The following is a 24,486-nucleotide window of genomic DNA, read 5'->3' on the forward strand; positions in this document are numbered from 1 at the left end:
ATGCCATGTCATGTTTCCTTATCCCAAATGAATTGTGTTCTAAAATGAATACAAAAATTAGACAATTTTCGTGGAAAAATGATCAAAGGAGAGCAATACACTGGGTTAATTGGGATACATTATGCAAAAGTAAGAATAGGAGGGGTTTGGATTTAGGGATGTTCATTGTTTCAACAAAGCTTTTCTAGCAAAATAGAGCTGGAGACTGCTTACCAGCCCTAACTCTCTATGGGCACAGGTAATGTATGCTTAATACATTAAGGATGCTCCTTTCAGTGAATGTACTCTACCTAGGGGATGCTCTTGGGGATGAAGAAGTGTCCTTGCTGGAAGGGATGTATTGAAATTTGGTATCCTTAGACAAGTGGGAAATGGGGCAAATATACAGATCTACAAGGATCCTTGGCTTCCATCCCGTCCTTTCAAATGTATCAGCTCACCTCCTACTGTCTATGGTCCAATTTGGGTTCAAGATTTGACTATATGGCAATAGTCATAATGGAATCTCCAACTTCTTACTTCTCTTTTCTCTCCTATGGAAATAGAGGCCATTCCCACTATACCAATTCTTTCCGAAGATACTTTTGGTTCATGGATTGGGAAAAGAGCACTCATGGTAAAATTTTTTTGGAGATTTGCTTACTATCAGTGTTTGGCTACCGTGGATGCACATGGAAATAGTGCCTGTTCTTCCTCCTCTTCTAATTTTTGGAAACAAATTTGGCTGATTCCCACTCTCCCAAAAATAAAACATTTCTTTTGGAAAGCTTCTCATGAAATTATTGCAATCAGAAATTCTTTTTTTAATAGGAGGGTGGTTCCAATGTGGTGTTGAAATCTTCAAATATGAGGACAAACTATTGGATAGAACCGAATACAATATTTTTCAGTAAGGTTTAAAGTATTGGTATCGAGTATCATATTAGTCATGTGATTTTAAGTGATATATTATCTTTATCAAGTATTGTGTCGTAATGGCCAATGATTTTAGTTCGATCCAATAGAAAGACATCAATTTGTATTGTATCGGTAATATCCAATATAGATACATATCGGCCAGTATGGCAACGTATCATGGGATACTTTAAGCCTTGTTTTCCTGGATCAAGGATTAAATTGATTAGAATCAGATCGGCCGGACCAATTAAAACAGATTCCGGGTTTTTATCCTTTGGTCCAATAATCCATGCTGGTCTCCCTGTATTTCTTCGACGACTCGAGGAGTGACGTGACGTGACGTGACGTGACGTCGGTTGCTTGACCAGAGTTCTTTCGTCGAAGCTCCACAGATATCCGTGTCGATGTAACTTCTCTTTCTCTTGACCCATTTGCGTTCTGCAATCTGTTTATGTGATTACCCTTCTAAATACTGTGTTCCAATTTTGGATAGCGATTACCAGAAGAGAGGGGTTCAGCATACGATACACACGTCCCAATGTACAGAGCAGCATCATCATCATCTAACACGAGCACTTCATCGAACCATTCGCAATATGGTTCTTCTTCTCTCTATCCCAGAGTTAGTCAGTCCGGTGGCCCTCCCGTTATTCCTCCGGCAGCCCGGGCCGGTTCTTATAACCACTCTTCTGCACCCTCATCCGCTTCATGTAAGTTGAACGCTTCTCCTTCCTTGTATCAGTTCCGTTTTTTCCCCATAATTGTCATATACTTCTTGCAGTTATTTTGTTTTCGATGTATAATTTCCCAAAGAAGATTGTTCAATTAATCCGTAACATGAGACTTCGATTGACGACCAATTTATGAATATTAGGGTTCCACTGTGGTGGAAAGTTCTTCGTTCTTGGACAAAAATTGACTTGGTTTCGCTAAATTCTAATCTTTTTGCTCTACAGCTGGATTTGGCATTAGGGTTCAAATAAAACCCGAGTACCGAATTACTCCCCCAGTGAGTGCTTCCATCTACACTATGATTCATTTGTTTTCTCGTTTGATAGATAGAAACAATTGGTATAAGCATATGTGAATACTCAGAATCTGTTATTTGTGTCCTTAGGTGGTCTTCCATTCACTTGGAATAGGAAGAGAACTTATGAGCTGATAGAAATTCAAGCTGAAATATTTAACCTTTATTTTGAATGGTTGCATATGATTATTCATTGGATTTTGTTTGCATGTCAAAATGCACCCACAGCCCCAGTTGTCTCAAGTCCGAGATGTTCCGCGGAGCACATTTCAGTTTGACTTTGACCTTGAAAAACGAGTACTTGCTGAAGCAGAGAAGGAGAACCCTAATTGGAGCAGACTCGTGATGGAACACATCTCATCTAAACCTGCGGAGTCAATTCCATCAACTCCATCTTTGGTATGGTATTTCCTTATTGTTGTTTTTTTTCCTAGTATAGAGAGAAAGACTAATTGCAGTTTGAGGTGCATTTATAGATGAAGTAGCTATACTATGATGCATTTCGTCATCATTGACAGCTACCTTATGTGTCTTTACTTATAGTACCTTAATTAGAGCGAGGCTGTGAGTCATGGTGTTTCCAGTATCGCTAAACAAATATGTTCTGATTTGATGAATATGAAACTTATATTACTCTTGGTGTCTTTACTTGTAATATCTTAACTAGCCTTTGTGGGAGGTTGTGAGCCATGGTTGTTCTCAATATCACTAAACAACTATGGTCTAGCTTGATGAATATGGATTCTGTACTTTCCATAGCTGACCTGCTCCCTACCTTCATCCCCCAACCATTCTTTGATTGACAATCTGAATAGATCAAAAGAGGGGAAAAAAACCAAGTACCACTTGAATGGAACAACTGATGAGCTTAAATGACTGGGATATAAGAAGATAACATACTGATAGCACACTTATCAGGTGGAAAGAGGGGTCCAAAAGCTGCACTGTGTACACATTATTCCCAATAGTGGTGGAAACAAAAAGCTCATTCAAGTAGAAATAAATGACCTTACCATCCTAATTACTCGAGATCTTAGTGCTTATTGTTGCTTGGTGAGCCTCTATTTTCGAGTTTTGGTTTGTATAGTTTTGCTTCTAGTTACTTTGCATACAAATTGCTGTAGCTGTAGGTTGAAGGAGATCAACTGGGGGGCAGTCAATGAAGCAGCCGGTTCACTCTTTAATTTTTAAAGGATACTCATCCATGTAACAGAGGAATGTAATGTTTCTAGGAATTACTAGATTTCTCTAAACTCTATTTTTGTACACGTTTTATTTTTTTATCTAAACCATCTTGTTATGGCCTCAACATTCAACTAAGCCAACCGTGTCGGCAATTAGCACATGACTTGTACTAAGTCAGCCTTTAACCCTTAAGTGAGTGAGTAGGAGAGAACTTGAAGAGAGACTTGAGAGAAAGAATGATTTATATTGCTTAGAACCTTGCTTACAAGCTTACATCTCACTTGCTTGGTTGCTTGATGATTTCTACAATTGAGACTCATCCCTAATTATAGGTGAACTAGTGTACAACAAACGGCCAGGATTATTTACACGTGTCCTCCATAAAGCCAACGATGGAGAACCTTCTAGGAGAATTCTGGATACAAGATATTTACAAGGACTTGAATTCTTCTAAATTTCTCCTCTTGTGTAGGATCTTCTAGAATGCAGGTTAGGTTTGGCTTCATTAGTAGCCCTTCTTTGCACTAAGCCACGTGTAGCCCTCTCAAACTAGACCTATGGGCCTATGATGGAACAGGCTGCGAGATTCTCCCCTGCCTAATCCATCAACGTCCTTGTCGAGTCTTTCTCACGAAATCTTATTTATTTGATATTGGAACTGCCATTGAGAGTCCCTTCCACTTCACCATATACTCTCGACTAGTAGGTACTCCTCACTTCCGCATAACTCTATCCACAATCATGTACTTGGCCTCCTTTTCATAGGATTTGGTCACACTCATTAGTGCTCTCATTGAAGTTCCACGACTTGGGTCCTCCATGTCTCCATGATATGGCTTGAGCATGCTTGCATGGAAGATTGGGTGTATCTCTAGCTTAGTTGGTAAGCTCAATTGATGGGAAACCTTCCCCATCTTCTTCTTGATCTTGAACGGGCCTTCATACTAACAGACTAGCCCCTTGTGCACCTTTCTTAGGGACTTGAGTTGTTTAGGCAGTAGCTTCACCATGACTAAGTCCCCATCCTCGAAACTTTCGTCTATCTTTGTTGGCCCACTTCTTCATCTTCTTGGTAGCTTTGTTTAAGTACGACTTAGCCACATGGCCCACATCCACCTTCTCTTGCCACTGCTTGGCAAATTTGTATGTTGAAGGGTTCTTTCTCATGTAACCCATCATCATCACGTGCGGCATCAATGGTTGTTGCCTTGTGGTGATCTCAAATGGACTTTGATTAGTTGCCTCGCTCCTTTGAAGATTGTAGGAGAATTAAGTTGCATTGAGCACCTTGGCCCAATCCCACTGTTGGCACTCACAAAATGCTGCAAATATAACTCTAGTACAATTGACACTCCATTTTCCCATCCGTTTACAAGTGGAAGCTTGTCAGGTGTTGTACTGTTGTGCCCAACAACTTGAACAACTCCCTGCAAAACTTCCTCCTGAAGTGCGGGTCACGAGTACTTATGATTGCTGGCACACCCTAATACTTGATGACATTCTTGACAATAGCCTTGGCGCCTCTTCCATCGTGCAATCCCTTGGTGCCACCACAACTATACCATAGTTGGAAAATCTCTCCATAATCATCATAATTGACCCACAACCTTCGAACTTGGGTAGAGTGTTCATGAAGTCAATAGATACACTCTCCCATGCTCGGGTGTGTGTAGGTAATGGCTCTAATAACCCCCTTGGTGGTTGTTGCTCCACCTTTTCTTGTTGTCACACAAGACACGTTCTTACATAGGCTTTAATGTCATCCTTCATCTGAGGCCAATGGTATACCGCCTCCAATAGTGTGCGAGTGCACCATTGCCTTGGATGTCGGGTCCGCTTGGTGTCGTGGCATTCCCAAATGAGATCCTTCCTTTGGTTGTTCACTTAGGAACATACATTCTCCTCTTCTTGGGGTATATCACCCCGTTTTTCTCCCCAAACTTCCTTGTCTTTCCCTCTTTGGCTAGGGCAAGTACTTAGTCACAAGATCGTGCTTAAGACCCTCTTTGATCAAGCTCAATAGTTCTTCTTCCAACTGGCTAAGAGAAGTTAACTCTGCTTTTCTACTTAGTGTATCTACCATGTTATTGGCTCTACCTGGCTTGTACTCGAAGACAAAGTCAAATTCCGCCAAGAAGTCTTGCTACCTAGCTTGCCTCGAATTCAACTTCTTATGGGTTTTGGAAGTAACTAGTGGCAATGTTGTGAGTCTTCACCACGAACCTCATCCCTAATAGATAGTGACACCATGTCCTTAGGTAAGTACCATTGCGGTCATCTCCTTCTTGTCGATGGTGTAACGCCACCTGTGTCATTGAGCTTGCGGTGCTCATAGGCAATGTGATGCCTCTCTTGCATCAACACCCCTCCAATGGCAAAGTCAAATGCATCAGTATGCACCTCGAATGGCTTGCCATTGTTTGGCAAGGGAAGCTACGCTTCCTCCATCATTGCCTTCTTCAAGTCATCAAAGGCGTCTCGGCATAAGTTAGACCATTTCCACGCCTTCTTCTTTAAGAGGCCCATCACTGAGGCTGCCCTCTTGGAATACCCTACTATAAATTGCCAATAGTAATTCACAAGGCCAAGAAATGACCTCAACTCACTAACCTCAACTCACTAACCTTGGTGGGCGCTTCCCATTCTTGAATAGCTTGCACCTTGCTCTCTTCCATCCTAGCGTTCTACCCCTACATTGTGGCCCAAAAAGGTTACCTCTTCTTGCGTAAACGAGCACCTCTCCTTCTTGACATATAGTCGGTTCTCCTTTAGTGTTTGGATAACAAACCTTAGATGTTAAGCATGCTCTTCTAGTGTGTTACTATAGATGACAATGTCATCCAAGTACAACATGTGGCTGGTGCATTGGTGAGGCCAAAGGGCATGACAAGGAGCTCATATGCTCTATACCAAGTCACACAAGCGGTCTTCGGCTCATTTCCCTCTGCAATACGGACTTGATAATGTCCAGACCGCAAGTTTAATTTGGTGAAATACCTTGCACCTCCAAGCTTATCAAACAAATATTTAAACAAAGGAATGGGGCATTTGTTATTGATTGTTACCTTATTTAACACCCTATAATCAATGCATGGCCATAGCGACCCATCATGCTTCCTTTGGAGCAACACTGGTGCGTCGTAGGGAGATTTTGTAGGTTGAATGAAGCCTGCATTGAATAGCTCCTTGAGTTGCTTCCTTGATTGCATGGTCCGCCTCCCTCCTAGGTGGTAGCCTCGTAGATAGCTTCAGGGGCATCACATCCTTGAACTCCTTAAAGTCTTCACAACTCCTTAGGCAAAACCTCCTTAGGAACATCCTCCTTGTCATCCAGTGGCGTTGCTAAGTAGGTGACCCCCCCCTTCTTGACTCCTTTCTCCAACTGTATGGTGGATAGGAGCTTTGGTCCTACCTTTGATCCTTGCACCATTGGGATCATACATGGTGCTCATTCCCCCCATAATGCACACTGTGTTAGTGAAAGGCATCGGTATGGCCTTGACTTGCTTTAGGAAGTCTATGCCCAACACCACTTGAAAGCCATCCATGGGCACCATCGACAAGTCTACAGCACCCTTCCCATGCCCCAATGGTCATCTCAACCCCTTGAGCAACAATGTTGATAGGGCGAGCTCGCGAGTTAATGGCTTTGAGCCATCTTCCTTGGACATCTCTAGTCTCAATCTCTTTGCCTTCTCTGTCGAGACAAAATTGTGTGTAACTCTTGTGTCAACCATGGCTCTCATCGTCTTACCATTGACACTTGCCTCCATGTACATTGACCCCTTTGGTGAGGTAGGGGCCTTGACTTATGTTGCCTTGGCCTTGATCGCACCTAATTGTTGTAATGACCCCATGTGTGTGTCATCCGCACCGTTGTCTTTGAGCAGTGTGTTGAGACTCTTTCCTGTTGGGCAATCCCTTGCCCAATGTGGACATCACATAGGAAACGCTTATCCTTATGTGTGAACTTCTTCTTGTCTCGTTTACCTTTCTTGCTTAAGGAGGGCTTGCTTGTGCCTTCCTTGGAGTGATCAGCCTTGGACCCTTTTGTCTCCCCCACCTTTGCCACCATACTCTTCTTGGCTTTTAGGGTTTTCGTCTCTCTTGAACTGCACCAATGAGTCCGCTGTTGCTATAAACCGTTGCAAGGTCTTGCATGCCACGATATTGTAGCTATTACGAGGCCCAACCTTGGAGACCATCCATGAAGTTGAAGAGAAGTTCCTCTTTGGTCATACTCGGGACCTCCAACATTAGTGTAGAGAACTCCTTGACATAGTCCTAAATAGACCCCATGTGTTTTAATAGCTTGATATTCCTCCTAGCCAAAAAGGCCACATTCTCGGGTAAATTTGCCTCAGTTTTCTTCTTGAGGAGTCCTATGCATCTATGGTGATAAGTACCTCGTGGCATGCCGCCATGCCTTCTCTGCCACCATAGAGTAGTTGTCTCAATGAGGTAGAGTGTCAAGGTCCTTATCTTATTAGGGCTTTTCCTTAGTCGCCATTGCCTCAAAAGTAACTCTCCATGTGCCATAAGAAGTTATTGACCTCTTGGGCCTCCCTTTCCCTTAAATGCCTTGGCACTTTTGCCTTTGGCGCCTCTCGTCATATGGTCCCTTCAACCATCGCCCTCTTGCATGTCGCCAATTCCCCACTCAACTCCTCAACATGAGTTTCCACTTAGGCCACCCTCTTCAACACTCGAGCTTGGAGGGCCTCAAGTTGTTGTTGTTGGTGGTGTGCAATAGCATTGAGAGCACCCAAGAAGGACTCCTTGATCTCATCGACTTGTTCATCGAGCTCCTCCTTACTTTGCTTCTCCTTGTTTGCGTGGGGCCCCCTCCCATGGACTTAGGGGTGTAAACGGATCGGATTAGGATCAGATAGTGTTAATACCACATCTGCATCCTATTATATTCGGATGGATTCGAATAATATCCTATTGATTTTTGGACGAATTCGGTGAATTCGGATGATAGTCGGATAATTATTTTTTTAAGTAGATTCTTCTAAACGGGTAAGGATAAGATTGAATACAAGTTTTCCGCAATCCATTGACATCTTTACCATTTTATTTTTGAGGGTTAGGTTTGGCATTTAGGAATTTAACAATTTTGGTATTTATTTTAGTAGAAAATGTACAAAATTATTCACATATCTCAAGTAAAAAATTTATAAAAATAAGAAAATAAATGCAAATAAGTAACTTAATCAGGTAATTTTATCGGATGGAAAATAATCAGTGGGAAAGGTATTACCATATCCGCATTCTATTAGTAATTGAACGGATTTGGATACCCCTAAACGGATATGGATGTGAATTTGGGAGCGGATTTTGGTTATCCATTTACACCCCTATGCGGACTTGCTTGCTATTTAGAACCTCAAACTTGCTAGCCATGGTGTTTCTCCACAAGCTTGGCTACTTGCAACTGAAGCTCTGAAACAAAATTATCACAGCCTTGGTATTCGACTAAGCCAACTGTTCCAGCTCTTAGCACATGACTAGGACTAATTCAGCCTTTAATCCCTTAAGTGAGTGAGTAGGAGAGAACTTGAAGAGAGACTTAAGAGAAAGAATGACTTGTATTGCTTAAAACCTTGCTTACAAGCTTACACCTCACTTGCTTGGTTGCTTGATGATTTATACAAGTGAGACTCCTCTATTTATAGGTGAACTAGTGTACAACGAATGGTGAGGGTTATTTACACATGTCCTCCATCTAACGGTGGAGAACCTTCTAGGAGAGTTCTAGATACAAGATATTTACAAGGACTTGGATTCTTCTAGGTCTCCCCTTGTGTAGGACATTCTAGAATGTGGGCTAAGCTTAGCCCATTTGTAACTCTTCTTTGGACTAGCCCATGTATGGCCCTTCCAAACTAGACCTGTTGGCCTATGATGGAACGGGCTTGTGACAAACTGCTCCCTCTCAGAATTGGGAGAGTACACAATTGTGTCTGGAGCACTGCCATATATGCATTACATGAATCCTAAGACATGGAGATAATTTGATTAAATTAGACTAGGAAATTCAAAACATGGCTATCCTCTCTATCTAGCAGTCAGAATGGACACATCATCTGTTCATGTGGATGAATACATTTCTTGTTGGATGAGTAATAGAACCTTGTGACAATAATAGTTCATCTTTGATTAAATCTTTAAGTGAAAATTTTGTTCTTAAGTAGCTACTTAGCCATAACTTCCTCAACCTTAACTGTACTTATGGGGCCACATAGATATGTCAGGCTATTTGTTGACCTGATGATGAAATGCTTTCATGTGGATGTAAAACTAATGATTTCATTAAGTAGGATCACTTCATGTGACCGTCTGCTAATTTCAAAATGGAATGGGCATAATTTTATTTTATTTTATTTTCTTTTTCCCCCCATCCCCAAAAGGGCTCATCCATCCCAGATCCAGTTGTGAGCAAATACATTGCATCAGGACTCAGTCGAGAAGCTGTACCACTTGCAGTTGCAAACTATGGAGATAACCCAACTAAGGTATTCATATGACTCAATTAAAAATACTTTTAAGATTTCAAGAGGCAACTCTTGAGTGATTATGGTATATATCAGTTTACTTTTTCACTTGCATAAAATCCTTGTTTTCCTCATCATTTACAGAAAGAGGGGGTATAGCATTGATTTGATGAGCCCTGAATGTTTAATACTCCATCTTATGGTAACTGGACTTTATGTGGTCCTAGTTGATAGATGATCAATAAGAGCCAATTCCCCCAAAATCTTGATCCAAACAAACTTGTTGGATATAATAGGTAAGGTTTTGTGATTTGGGCTAGAATGGGATGTCTTCTATGACTACTGATGATGCAGAATCATCCCCAAAGGCTTCTTTCTTCAGAAATAATCTAGGATTGGGTCATATGTGTATTTTGGCTTATTCCATGGTTTAATTTGTTTTTCTTTTTTTTGGTAAAATTGGTTAATTAGTAATAAGCCAATTTGATGGGCCCGAAATATGGGTAGAAAGTAGGAAAGCGAGATTTATTTCATCACTTTTGCTAGGTACCTATTGTAAATCTATTTCCTTTAAATTTCAGTTTCTTAGTTATTTAGGTCACCTAACAGGTTAATGCTTGGGTTTGACCCTTCTTTTGTATAGGAATGTATTTTGGAGTTTCTAATTTTGACTCCCAAATTGAGTTTGGAATTGTGTCAGCCAATATGGCTGTAAATGTAGATGTAATTGCTCAATTGGGTCATGAATTGATGAATCTGAATCTTCATCTTCTCTCCCCTTCTCCCTCATTTTTTATGAGATATTTCTCCATCTGATGGCTCGAAATTTTCACAAAGGAGTCTATTTTTGGAGTTTCTAATTTTGACTCCCAAATTGAGTTTGGAATTGTGTCAGTCAATATGGCTGTAAATGTAGATGTAATTGCTCAATTGGGTCATGAATTGATGAATTGAATCTTCATCTTTTCTCCCCTTCTCCCTCATTTTTTATGAGATTTTTCTCCATTTGCTGGCTCGAAATTTTCAGAAATCATGGTCTCTTCAAGCATCCCACTAGCTATTTCAAATCAGTTGTTAGTTGACTCACCGCATCCCCGGGATTCTTCTTCTAACCTTTTAAAATCCCCAATCTTGAATTCCTTTTTTTTTTTTTTTTTTTTTTTGGGGGGGGGGGGGGGGTTCTTTCTATTTTTGTACTCTCCAAAAATATTCAAATTTCAAGATCCACACCAAAATGATCATTAGAACCGTCCTAAACATTAAGGATCATCCTTATGGACCATTTCCCTAACTTCTCTCCAAGTTTCAACCTCTTCCAACCACTATAACCTATTTTGTTGTGTATCCCAAGAAACTGTCCCAGAGTCCTAGAAAACCCTCAACCCTAACTTTTTTAAGATCTTGGAAAGTTGGGCTCTAGTTGATCCTCTTCAATCTTGGGCTACATCACCTATTGGAGGTGTTTAAAATATATTGGCTTGGAGATCTCAAGTGGGATGGGTAGGTTAGACTTCAAAGAGATAGGTCAGGTTTGAAGGCCAAGGGTGCTTTCTTGAAATGGGGAGAAATGAGATATCTCTATATGGCGTAGATGGGGGTTTCTAGGTTTCAGATCCTTGTGAAACCTGATGAGGATTATAGGGTAGGTAATTCTTCCAAAGTTTGAAGGGTTTCAGTGGGCCAAAACAGAGTTATAGATTTTCTTGATCTTGGAGGGAGAAATTAGGGTTTCAAATCATTGAACTGTTAGATCTAGTTTATGGCTTTCTAGTTCGGGCTGACATTTGGAGGCGGCTTAGGAAAGGATATAGGGATACATGATCCTCCAAGTATGATTGGGTTTGAAGGGATAAGCTTTAATATATGGGGATTCTTTGTTTTTAGGGTTTTAGGAGTAGTGACTGGTTTTTAGGGTTTTAGGGCATAGGTTGTAGCTTGGTTTTGAAGGTAGAGGATGGTGCATGGGGATGATGAGCGGTTAGAGCTTGGTTTTGATTTTTGAAGGTAGAGGATGGTGCATGGGGATGATGGTCGCGCTGGGACCAACCGAATGGTTAAAAAACCCCCCCAAAAAAAAAAAAAAAAATTGAATTTTGGGTTTCTCAGAGAGTCTGTGAGTTCAAGAAAATAAAGGAAAGGTGGGAGGAAAGAGTGATGGGGGCGTAGGCTTCCTGGTACCTAGATGGGAAGACTTGTAGATGCTTTGGAGCGACTGATAATTGAGTTCTGAAGCTGTCAGTTCAGCCAACACAGCAAGGTTCTAGGCTTGATCTTAGCTAGAACCTTAAGGTTTCCTCAATCATGAACTTTTCTCTGGCCAAATTATGGAAAACTGACTTGAGCAGCAAGACACCATATTAATATTCAAAACATAAGGAAGAATTGATCATCTTCTTAACTATCTTTATTCTTCCCTCCAGGGGGTATAAATAGTGCTAAACAGTCTTACAAGTCATAATAGAAATAGGAAATAAACTTCTTAAAGAAAGGGAACTTAAAAACCTTTTGGACATGGACTCCTATTTGACTGAAATAAACCATAAGCAGTCAGTAATTTGTCCTTGTAACCAGACTTAGGCAGACATGATTAAACCAAGTAATAAAACTAGTGGGGGCTGTCCAGAGGGAATCAAAACTCATAAGATAGGAGTAATACACCCAGTCAACCCAGATGGATGCTTAGAGGATATCTTAGAGATGAGTTTCATCAAGTTGGCAATGTTATAGTTTCAGATTCTGTGAAATCCCAGAACACCCTCAAATTTGGGAAGGCAAATAGAGGACCAGTTGATGGGGTGAAGGAACTGAGAGGATTGTTGGCCTTTCCACAAAAAAGCTTAGAACAGGCCTTCTTTGGCACAGATTGCAGCTTTGGGAAGGGAAAGGTAGGAAGATTGGAAGATTGATTTGATGAGGGCAGTCTTTCTAGAAAGGGATAGACGCTTATCTTTCTAGAATTGCAGGATTTTGTGAATTTGGTCAAGCATAGGGGAGTAGTGATGATTGGTGAACCTACTAGGGATGAGGGGCAACCCATGGTACTTAATCAGGAAGGAGACAGGGGACGAGCCCGTGAGCTGGAGGAGAGAGGCCGCCGCCCTAGTAGAGTTGGAGAGACTGCCAAGAACAGGAGGGATTTCTCAAGGTTCACCCAAAGATGGCCAATGGGATTCCAAAAATGGAAATAATGGTTACTGAGGAAAAAGGTTGCCTTTTGAATATATTGGAACTGCTCCTCTCTGCTCTGGGATGGTCCTCTCAATGGTTTAATGCATACACTGGATATGGCCAAACTATCTCACGATATTCAAACTCAGCTTCTGTACTGCTTTAGTGGATGAACAGCCCCTTGGAACATGCTATACTAAATCTCCAGTTGGCAAAGAGCCAAAGTTTAGGCACCAAACTTTCCTGTTAATGTGAACTATTGGGTAAGATCAGTGTGTTATACCTGGAGTAATTTTGATAATTTAGTTATGGCTCTTCCACTTGCCGCTGCTGAGAAAGGGTTTTACAAGATTAAAAGGGTCCGTTAGCATTGCTGACCTACGTTATAGTAGGTCCAATGTGTCATAGGGCATTTTTATAATAGATCCGAACACTTGCCAAATTGGTGTCCAGATCATAATTGCTCTAATTGATTGACCAGTAGTCAAGGATTAAATCTTTGTTTTTCAATTTCCATTTCTTACTTTTCTTATCTTGTTTCTTTATTCTGCTTACTTTCCTTTCCCTTTTGCTTCCCAATTTTGTTTTGATAGGATCCCTGTAGCCAACCGCATTTAGTTGGGATAAGGCTGAGTTGATGTTGCTGTTGGTGTCCTCCTCAGTCTATATTTATGTGGATATCTATATATTGATCATGTATATCTTACAAGACTGCAATTATAAATAGGAGTGGTTTGGATAAAATCATATGGATATGTATGTTGTACTCCTCAAATCGTTGGGATTGTATTTCAGTCGGTTAGAGCACTACCCTATCAATGTGGAAGCTACATGTTTGAGTCGTGTTAAGTCATGGCCTGGTAGGATGATCAGCCACACTGGGACTGAAACACAGTCACACAGCCCAGACCCTTATGGGCAGCAGTTGACAAAATGTGTATGGAAGATTGCTGGCTGCTGCATGGAGGAAGATGCCCCTTAATACTGATTGTGACCATGTTAACCAAATAACTGATTTTTAAAAATAGGTCTCCAGTGATGCTATGCATAGTAAGGTGCTGGTCAAGCAAATGTATCTGATAGTTATGGTAATGACTTGTGCTTGAATCAATGGCTTGTCTAGTCAAGAAGCATCCATTATGAGGTTCTCTAGTAGCCATTTTTATATAATGCCCTTCCTGAAATATTGAAGCTATTTGTTTTTGTCACGATGAATCATTTGGATAACAATGTGTTAGGTTTCTCCATATACTTTTTGGTTGAATTGAAAACTTTCAATTTCATATTGAATTCCATGTGGACTGTGTTTTGCCCTCTTTTTGGTCCTTCCAAAAGACCAGTTGGATTGTATAACTTGGTCCAGTTAGTCCAATTGAATCTGCTTCGGTTCTGCCTGTTTCTGAATAGTTCGTGTCCAAGATTACAAACAAATAGGACATTTAGACTTTGCGATTGACCAAGAGATGGCATAGATTGATTAGTGATTCTCCAGTTCCTTGTTTTGCCTCATACCGTACACTGGGTAACAATCACCATTTACTATGCAACAGCGCTTGCCTCTCTTTAAAGTTTAACTAGAAGGTATAAAAACTTTTGAGAGGCTGCTTACCATCTTGGCATATTGTGTTGGATTAGATTGGGATTGTTGCATTTGAATTAAGGTTTTGCCTCTTTACTTTAGGAGCAGTTTTGGCGGTTTATTATAGAGGGAAAACTGGGTTCAGCTTTACTTATAGAAGCAGGAAGCTGCTGCCCTTAATTATATCAAGTACTGTTTTGGTATGGAATTATGGAGGATAATGTTCTTTTGGAGTACTTTTTGAAGAACATGGTCCCTTACTTCCTGCAAGTGTTGCCTTGAGGTGATCTAAAGGCTGGATACTCAATAAGGAATATCTCAGTGCATGAGGCTCCTGGTACTGCAGGGTTTGGGAGGGGCAATAAATGCAGTCTTACCGCTGCTTCATGGAGAGGTTATTTCCATGTTTTGAACCTTAAAGCTGATGGTTGCAAGGGAACTTATGTGTCTTAAATTTCCAATTTATATTTCTTTTTAGCATTGAAATGTTTGAAATGTTACTGGCTCTCATTTTGTGAATTTAGAACCTGAATTATGCTCGACCATTACTTTTAGAGATGCATATTTTCTGTTGGTTAGTGATATCAGGGCTCTCTTCTGATCATTTTTCTTGGGCCTAAGAACAAAGACACAGAAAAGCTGGGAAAAGGGGACACTTTTATCATTTCTTTTCCTCTACCTCTTGCTCAATCTGAATAATGAAAAAAACTTCAGTAATAGAGTATCCAGATTTCCAAATACCCCTCGACTCATATTACTTGCCTTAGTAGGTAGATTTATCCTGAGAGATGATACAACTGGTTCCTTGCAAAGGTGCAAATACTACAGCTGCTATTATGTTGTCAATTGGTTTACCTATTTATCACATGATTCGCATCTCAATTGCTGTGGCTCTATATATTTATTCTGTTCTAGTGTGCAAATTGACATCATATTTTCTATTTATCCCAAGCACCAGCCAAAAGTCATGCTTGGACAAACCCAGGTTTGGGGGCGTCATCAGCCACCAAGCACATCCAGATGGCCTGCATCTGCACACACCTTTTGCAATTTCACTAGAATATTTGTTTCTGTGGTTTTGTTTAACCATGTTATGTGAACTGCTCTCAGGTTCGTGAATTTGTGAATGCTTATAACCTACTGCGTGAAATGGGTTTCTCCTCAAACAGTGTTGCTGAAGCCTTAGCCATGTATGATAATGACACCGACAAGGCATTGGCACATTTCCTCAACAGTTCATGATGATATCAGAACTGGGTTGTGAATCTTGTATGATAAATGATATAAACAAGGCATTGCACTTGAGCACAATGTTAAACCTGAACTACTGCCAAGAATGGGTGTCTCATGATAGCATTGATTTCAGATTATTATATTTTTTCGTCTCTCCTGTAAGTGTCATTGTTCTCGATTACCATTATCCATAGTTCAGATTGAGAATTCTATTCGTGGTGCATTGTACCCCAGTAGCTTGTTGTAGACCTTGTAAATTTCTAAGTCCAGATCTCAATTTACAGAAGTTTGGTTTCAAATTATGGTGTTCCATAATGCTCATGATTCGTTGTGTATTTTGGGTATTATATACTTTTTGATTCTTTTTTTTGATGAGAATAAGCTTAGATTAAAACGAAGTTAGTGCTGAAAGTACTTACAAATACTACATATTGTGCTATTACAGTCATCCATCTGTAAGATTCCTGTTTTTGCATAATATTCAAAATACAATTGAAGCATTGGGTTGTGGAAATCCAAAAAAAGCACCTGTTTTGATATATTAGCCAAGTTCATTAACTTAGTTAGTTCCGTGAGAGGCCATTTTTCTCCTGAAGGGCTTGGTAAAATCTGCGTAATAAAATGAACATTTGTCCAAACTTCATTTATCCTTGTCCCATTTGCTGTCGCTTTGTCCATTCCTATTTGAATGACATCAAGCATTGTCTTTAGGATTCCCTTTTCATTCTTGTTCCCAAAATTGACCAATTGTAAGTGTCTGTCTCTGCACATCCCACTGTTCCAACCGACTACTCCTAGGTGCTGCTGATGTACCCCTCAGCAACGGTTGCCTTCCTTGTCTATCTACCGAAATCCTGGTTCATTGTTATGCTTTGTGCTTGACTTGGGTCGAATAAAAAAGAGGTGCTTCTTCCATTCCCTATCTTCCTTGCCACGATGTTCCTTAGCATTGGAATGATACTCGTGATACTATTCCATATCCATGATCCTTTTTTCTTTGAAATTATTGGATCGAACAAACTTTGGTCTTTGAAATATCTTGCTTTGAAAACCCTTACCCATAGTGCATCCGGGTTTGTGATTATTCGCCATCCTTGCCTTAGTAGTAATGCCGAATTCATGTCTTCCGTTTTCTTGAACCCCATTCCTCCCACTTCTTTTGGTAGACAGAATTTGCTCCACGAGATAAGTTTCAATTGTTTACTTTTATGGGGTTGCCCATTCCAGAATCGATGACTGATTGCATCAATTTTATTGCATGTTGTTTTTGGAAATCTCAAGCATTGCATTTGATATAGAGCCATTGACTGAATTGAAGCTTGCATTAGTACTCCTCTTTCTGCAAACGAGAGGTTGGTTGCCTTCCAAATTGCTAGTTTCTTGGACATTTTTGTAACCACATTTTGTATTGTTTTTGCTTTCGCTCTTTCTGATGTTAGATTTGACCCTAGATATGTTACTTCTCCCTTTATTTCTTGGACTTTGAGTATAGAAAGGATTGCTTGTTTGTCAATGGTAGGGACATTTCTGCTGAAGAACACTCCACTATTTTCGAGATTAATCTCCTGTCTCGTCAGGTCCGCGAACAATTCATTACTGCCTTTAGAGCCAAAACTTCTTTGGTGTCCGCTTTGCAGAAAAGGAAAGTATCATCTGCAAAAAACAGATGAGAAATTTCCGGTGCCCCCCTTCCCATTTTGATTCCACTTAATAATTTCAGGGTTTTGTACTCATCAAGGAATCGAGATAAAACCTCCATAATGAGTAAAAAAATGTAGGGGCTTAGGGGACATCCCTGTCGAAGGCCCCGTTCTCCAGAGAACCAAGAGTAGGGCGACCCCTTCAATTTGATTGAAAATGTGGGCGAGGAAATTGATTCCTTAATAAGCTTGCACCACATTTCATCAAAACCAAGGAATTGGAAAATCTTGCAGATGATATTCCTATCAGTTCTGTTGTAGGCTTTAGACATATTCAATTTAAGCGCAATGAAACCCTTCTTACTACGCAAATTTCGCATGTAATGAAAAATTTCATAAGCTATCATTATATTGTTAGTGATTTGTCTGTTGGCCACGAAATCCCCTTCACAGGGGAATATTATGCTAGGTAGCACCTCTCGCTTTAGCAAGATTTGCAATCATCTTACACGATACATTGCAAAGGCTAATGGGTCTGAAGTCAGTCACAATACATGCATTGTCTTTTTTTGGAATAAAACAAAGCAAAGTATGGTTGACGGCTTGAGGTAGGATTCCATTAGCAAAGAATTCAAAGACAAACTTCACAATGTCTCCACTAATGAAATCCCAAGATTTTCCGATAGAAAACACCATTGAAACCGTCAAAACCCGGTGCCTTGTGGGGGTCCCAATGAGAAAATAGCCTCCTTAATTTCTATCGGGTCGGGGATCAGAGAAAGCAGCCTACCACCCAAATTAATACTTGGAAACAAGCATTCAATAAAATGGGGATCCAGGGTGTCAACAGATTGATAAAGTGTTTGCATATAATTAGCAAATACTCCCGGAATCTCACCAGGGGGGGAGACAAGATTGCCTCTGGCATTAATCACAGAAATACCTCTTTTATGGAGATTAATTTTGCTATTCGGGTGATAAAATCTTGTGTTCCTATCCCCATCCTTAATTTACATGCCTCGAGATTTTTGAAATTAGAACATTTCTTCTGCCTCCATTGCCCAGGCCATTTCCTTTTTCTTTTCCTTAATAAGTTCCCAATCCAGGTTCGTACTTTGTTCCAAACAATCCACCTCTAGAGCTTTTTTTTGAAAAATGTTGTCAACAAGCCCAAACACCGAACGATTCCACCTTTTCAGGACTCTGGACATAATTGCCAATCGCTCATTGATAGGAGTGTCTAAACAATTCTCCCCCGCGGATTGAAGTTTGGAAGGAAGACTTGGGTGTGAAAACCAGGCATTTTGAAAGTGAAATAACTTAGTTTTAGGAGAAGTGACTCCGCGGGGTAGAAGGATCAGAGGGTTATGATCTGATCCCGTTGCTGGTAATTTCTTGACCAGTTGATTCGGGAAAAAAGTAAGCCAGGCAGGAGAAACAAAGATTCTATCCAATTTTTCCTTGATCAAGTTTGGAGGTTTTTGTTTATTCGTCCAGGTGAAAGAACAACCCTAGAAAGATCTCGGTCAAGTTTTCATCAATGATGATAATCCTTAAGTGGGGTAGAGCACCCGACGGCCTAAAACCCCCCCCCCCAATCTTATCGGTTGCCTCAATCAGCTCATTGAAATCCCTGAGAACCACAAAGGGTTCATAAATATTTTGCAGATGGGCTGCCAAGGTATTCCAAAACTCTTTCCAATCGGAATAACTGGGAGGGGCATAGATGAAACAAATGATGAAACAATTACCATCCACCCAGTATCGGATTAAACACATTGATTTGTCAGAAAGAAGAATTTTGGCTTTGCACAGGCTAGATCGGAGAACTAACAAACCCCCCTTAAGCCCTCTAGATCCGCCACTACCTTCATGTCCAACTACTAAGTATTATTTAAACAGAGTTTTTTTCCTCTCTACCAATCTCACGTGATCACGGCATTTTGTTTCACAAAGGAAAACCAGATCCGGTATGTTTTTTCAGAATTTTCATTAAACACTGTTGAGTAAAGGCTCCATTAATTCCTCTCACATTCCAAGTCATTATTTTCATTGCAAACACCAAAACAGACCAACACAAGTAAAGCATAGTTCCGAATTGGCAAATCTTATACCACTTCAGAAGCCCCTAGCAACTAACTCTTTTAATCAAGATAGAACAACAGATATGACATACAAAAACAAACCAGACAGGATAGGTAAAGACAAAAAAGCATAGGAGTTTCCAGTTCAAGACATTCATATAGAAAAACAGCTAAAGGAAAACCAGATGAAGGAAATAATTCAAGCAAAGAACCTATTCCTAGATTTAGGGTCCAAATTCTTCCTCCAAAGATTAAAGATCGCAAGAATAGAAATAAAAAACACAATGCAGAAGTCAAAGAAATTAGAAAACTTGTGGTATGGAAAGAGCTGGGGGATGCCCTGGGGAATGCCAGCTCCTATTTTCATCATCAAGTCTGGAATCGCACCTTGGAGATTATGTTGAGGCTGAGCCGTATGATGCAGCGGCATTGCCATGGTAGGATTATGCATATACCGAGCTTCCATGGACCTCCATGCCTCCCAAAAAACAGATATGGAATCAGCTGATTCCGATAAGAGTTTATCCATGAAAAGGTCAAAGCATTCAATGGGACTGGGCTGTGCACAGGTAGAGATGTCTGGGGTACTCGGTGATTCCCTACGTCGCTTCCAAATAGGAAAGGTAGAGAATGCATCATGCTCCTTGGTTTTTTCACAAATTGGGGACCCCTCCTTAGTTTGAGTTTTTGCATCAATACCAGTAAAGGCCCTGTCTCTATTAGAAACAAAGGTAACTGACTGAGTCTTCAATGTCTTAATCGACACACGTTCAAAATTTTCAATTCTTTCTAGGGCCATAAGCATTTTTTTCAAAGTCCCAGTCCCCATCTCCACCAGGTCCGTTCTCCCTTTATCCATCTCAATATGGATACCTTCTTTTCCCCATGCTGCATCCGATTTATTCTCCAATCTCATCACCCTTTTTCCTTTAAGTTTATCTTTTTCTTCGTCTTTCTCTTTTCCTTTCCCTTTTGTCTCCAGTTAGCTTTTTCAGATACACGTGACACAATTGACCCCCGTGTCGCCCACCCCCTCCTCTTTTTCATTTGTTTCTCCCATCACAACCTCCTTGTTCGTCGTAGCAACAAAAAGACTAACTTCATTCTTTTTCTTCAGAGTATAAGGGTCATCTAGGATCTGGATGAACTTATCTAGATCGAAATCCCCAAACCCAAAGGGGAAGAGCAGTGTCTCTTCTTGCTGTCTATCACCGCCTTGAAACCCATCCACCGTTTCAGCCTCCTTGTGTTGTTCCTTTCCCATCTCACTTACATTATCGATTCCCTTTTGCATTTGTTTTTCCTTATCTTTTTCAATTTCTTTTTCTTTTTCTTTTTCTTTTGCTTTTCAACATCCTTTTCCAGTCAGAACCGTAACCGGTTTCTTTGTTCCGTTGCGACGGCAACGTTTCCTTCAATCCCTCCTTCCGGCGCATCAATTCCTTTAATCAGTTTCTTAAAGGATTTTCCATCTTGTCTTCTTTCTTTAATTCTTTGTAAATTTGTATCAACAACATCATGCATCGAAGGACCTTTATTCCTGAGATCGCCGATACCCATTTCATGAGGTCTCGGCCCAACCCTTTTTTATAGCACCGGAAGAGAGAAGAAGTTTAACAGGGCTTTGGTGGAAAGTAGCCTATGTTTCCCAAAAGTGACCGCTCGCGATTAAATCGCCATAGATCGTTCTTCAACGGCAGCACCATCGTCACCCGTGCGAGTACCATGCACCTCCTTGAGCATGAGTAGCCTCCACATACCTCACAAACACCGAAGCTCGTAAAAAACTTTCACATTACCCATCATCCCCATTGCTCCCGATTTGAGCAACAATCTTGACCGGGTTGTTAATGTTAACATGATCTTGACCCTTGTAGAGCCCTCCAGCAAGTTCATCGTTCCTACCTCCAACTGAAATTCAATGACCTTGCCCAAATCACTAGCCGCCTTCAAGATTAGCCCGTATTCATAACAATCAAACCAGATCCCTTGAGTTCACCCACACCGGAGTTGGTGGAAGGAGATCTCCCCGAGGCGGAATGGTCCAGCGAGTAGTAGAAGGCCATCCAGCCACCACGGAGCCGGACGGATCTCGCCGATCGTCTCGGATCAAAAAGAAACCGTATTCCGCCCTACCAATAATCGAGAAGTCGACCGCACCCAAAGGAACCCAAAGATCCACCAGAGTCCGGCACACTTCCAAAATAACCACAGAAGATCCGGCACACCTCCGAAAAGACAGATCAGCCCCCCTCCCCCAACGATCCGATCCCAACAATCCCTGCGTTCTCCTCTCTCGAACACCTCCAATCCACCTTGAACATTCCCCAAAGTAAGAATACCCCTTCCTTTATGTTGAAACCCAGTAGCCTTTGCATTCATATACCTTCCCGCCTGCGACATTGATCCTCGGTCCAGACCCCACCTCGAAAGCAACAAGCAAAACAACCGAGAGGAAAAACTCAAAAACTCAACCCAAAAAGGAAAAACAATGGAGAGGCCTATATCTGAACCGACAACAAGGATTAAGAACCCCTGGTGTGGTTAAGACAAATAGAGAATAACATATATTCTCCAGGTTAGAAAGATTTTTGCAATAAATGTAGAACATCTTGAGTAGACAGAGGATTTTGAAGAATCGGAAGAAATAAAGAGGGATTGTTGGATGTCACTGTAGATGAAAAGCTCAATAACTCCCCCTTCAGCTCTCAGTATATGCATCTTCCACCCATCTCAACGACTCTCAAAATGCAGTTTTACTGCTGCTTCATGGAGAGATTGTTGTACAACCAATGAATTTTGAGAACGGAGTTTCTGGTCTCTGCCTACTTGCAGAAATATGTTTTGATAATTTTCTATACTAGTTTGTCGCGTTGCAAATAAGGATTAGGGTTGGATGGTTGATGAGATTATGGGATTACATAATTGAAATGGTCCCTTTGTAATGTTTGCGATCATCTCCTCCATGGATCTCTGCATCATCCCTTTTTGCTATGGCAATATTTATGATTAGTGCATACAGTGTTCATCTCCTCAAATGTACATATTCAAAATTACCTTCCCCTCAGTACAATCGGATGGCAATGGAGGATATTACAATAGATGCAATCTCATAATCTTGTTCTGGTACTATAATTTGAAAACCATCTCCGAATGTTGCAACCATAATGTAGTTCTAGAGTACAGTACAGAAGAATATAATCTTTATTGATGACATGGTTTTTTGGGTAAGTTAATTGTCAGTGGACGAGATTGAGAAGGAAATGAAAGAACGACCATTGAAAGAAGTGGATCCATATAAACTGTAAACCAACTATGACGAAAAAGGATTTTCAAATTCAAACCTGTTGTTCTAGAATCTCCCCGCTCTGGTTCAGCCGTAGGAACCCTTGAACCAAAAACCTGCAACCAAGAGAATTAGTGAAAGGGCCACCTCAATGGACGGGAAGCCACCTCCAATGGGGAAGTCAGATTATGGGATACATGGATCTTTTTAGAGAGGGAAAATTCATGAGACTGTTCTCCTAGGTAGATGTAGGAACTAATACTAGTCGTCCCCCCTTCATTTACAAGCTTACTGTTATATAAGGAAAGTGAGACGTTGCGTAGGAGACGAATCCTCACTATTTGATCATCCATCTTCCTTAGAAAAAAGAATCTTATGGAGATAAAGCTTGCAGAAGAAGTTTTGTATTTGGGGGCGCAATACATGAGGGTGAGAGAAGGCTTTGCCAAGTGTCCCTTCTAGATGTGATGTGTCCCCTCTGCAAAATGACTAAAAGCAATACCCAGAGATCTGGGCGTATGTGCATATCCCCTGATAAATGCTGCTCATTTAATGAATAGGTACGATGCATGAAATGCTGAATTTAATGCCTTGACGCGTGTCACTCTCTAGGGAAGGGCCCTGTCGCACCACACCCTTGCCATGAAGTGAACGCTTACAAGTCTATTGAAGATTGGGATTTGGCTTGGCCATGTCAACTAGTGAGCGCATTCCCATAAGCCCTCTTTGGAATGCCTTTGGCTTGACCAGCAAGTTGAACCCTTTTCAATTACCTTTGGTTCAAATAGTCCGATGTTCTAGCTTGAGTGTATATGGAATTGTATGCCATAACATTAGCCCCCTAGTCTTCAAAGTTGTTTATCCATAAACCAAATTTGGGGAGTAACTTTCCCTGCTTCTTGCTAGTGATTGCTCTTTTAAAGGCAGTGAAAGCCACCTTATCATCCAAATCCTTAATTAGGATTGAGATGTTGTTGAAGAGAGTTATGAAATCTCGTATTGACTCGGATTGTCCTCAATGCCGAGAGGTTGTCCTCGGTCTTGTCCTTTTTTATTCCACTTTTAAAGCGGGCGACAAATGCATAACCCAACTTTGTGAAGTTGTGAATGGAGTGTCCCAGCAATCGATAATACCAAGTAGTTGTTGGGCTTGTTAAGGATGTTGGGAAACATCTGCATTTAATGGCATCTCCTCCTGGACATCATCATGATAGAAATAAAATGACTGCTATATGGCATTGGATCAGTTATCCCGTTATAAACAGTAAAGGAAGGGGTACGGAAACCTATAGGCAAAGGAACAACCTTGATCTCATGAACAAAAGGGTCATGATTGAGAACTAACTTAATCTCATCAGGGACCTTCTTATGTAGTTGATATAAATGATCGTTTATGTCTTTGATTTGCTGATAAAGAGTTTTGTCCCTTATAGATGGTGGTGCTTTGTGTCCTCCTTCTGCTGATATAAAGGCGCTTGACTCAATGGTATGTTCTTTGGGAGCCTTTCAAACCTTGGGAGTTGGATGACCTCTAGCCACGACTTTTGGACATGAGTGTCTATTGTTTTTGCTCCAAATATGTCAAAAACAGAGCAATGGACTCCTCCATGTTGGTGACTTCTTCGCTCATCTCCCTGGTTCCTTGATGAGGTGGTGGGGAGCAAGGCTGCTCCATTTCCCTGGGCCCCATCTTGCTAATCGACGGGGGAGGGTACCACCGTTTCAGGTAGAACTACAATTGGGCCTTTTGGAGGCATGAGTTGACTCCATTGCTTCACCATGGTCTAGAACGAGCTCATAATGTCCATCATTCTTCTCTCTAGAGCTTGTGCTTGAGCTGGCTCATACGTAGGGGTAGAGGTCATCCCCGTAAAGGAAGACTAACATTCA

At 40.9% G+C, this 24,486-nt stretch overlaps 1 protein-coding gene across 2 annotated transcripts; it reads left to right on the plus strand.

The window, feature by feature from the left end:
* Positions 1–1,212: 1,212 nt before the first annotated feature.
* Positions 1,213–15,941, plus strand: LOC149028558 (Ubiquitin-associated/translation elongation factor EF1B protein). 2 transcript variants are annotated; one of them, XM_089137652.1, is made up of 6 exons: positions 1,213–1,303; positions 1,391–1,607; positions 1,854–1,906; positions 2,153–2,323; positions 9,523–9,627; positions 15,464–15,941. In XM_089137652.1, exons 2-6 carry the CDS (start codon positions 1,436–1,438, stop codon positions 15,593–15,595), a joined length of 633 nt encoding a protein of 210 aa, XP_088993778.1. In that variant the 5' UTR covers positions 1,213–1,303; positions 1,391–1,435; the 3' UTR covers positions 15,596–15,941. The 2 variants fall into 2 exon arrangements, with proteins under 2 accessions (XP_088993778.1, XP_088993774.1); XM_089137648.1 differs by lacking the exon at positions 1,213–1,303 and having other exon boundaries at positions 1,310–1,607; positions 15,464–15,939.
* The last annotated feature ends 8,545 nt before the right edge of the window (positions 15,942–24,486 follow it).

Source organism: Hakea prostrata, chromosome 1, assembly GCF_041222555.1.
Source record: "Hakea prostrata isolate BN-2017 chromosome 1, UWA_Hpros_2, whole genome shotgun sequence".
Lineage (NCBI taxonomy): Eukaryota > Viridiplantae > Streptophyta > Magnoliopsida > Proteales > Proteaceae > Hakea > Hakea prostrata.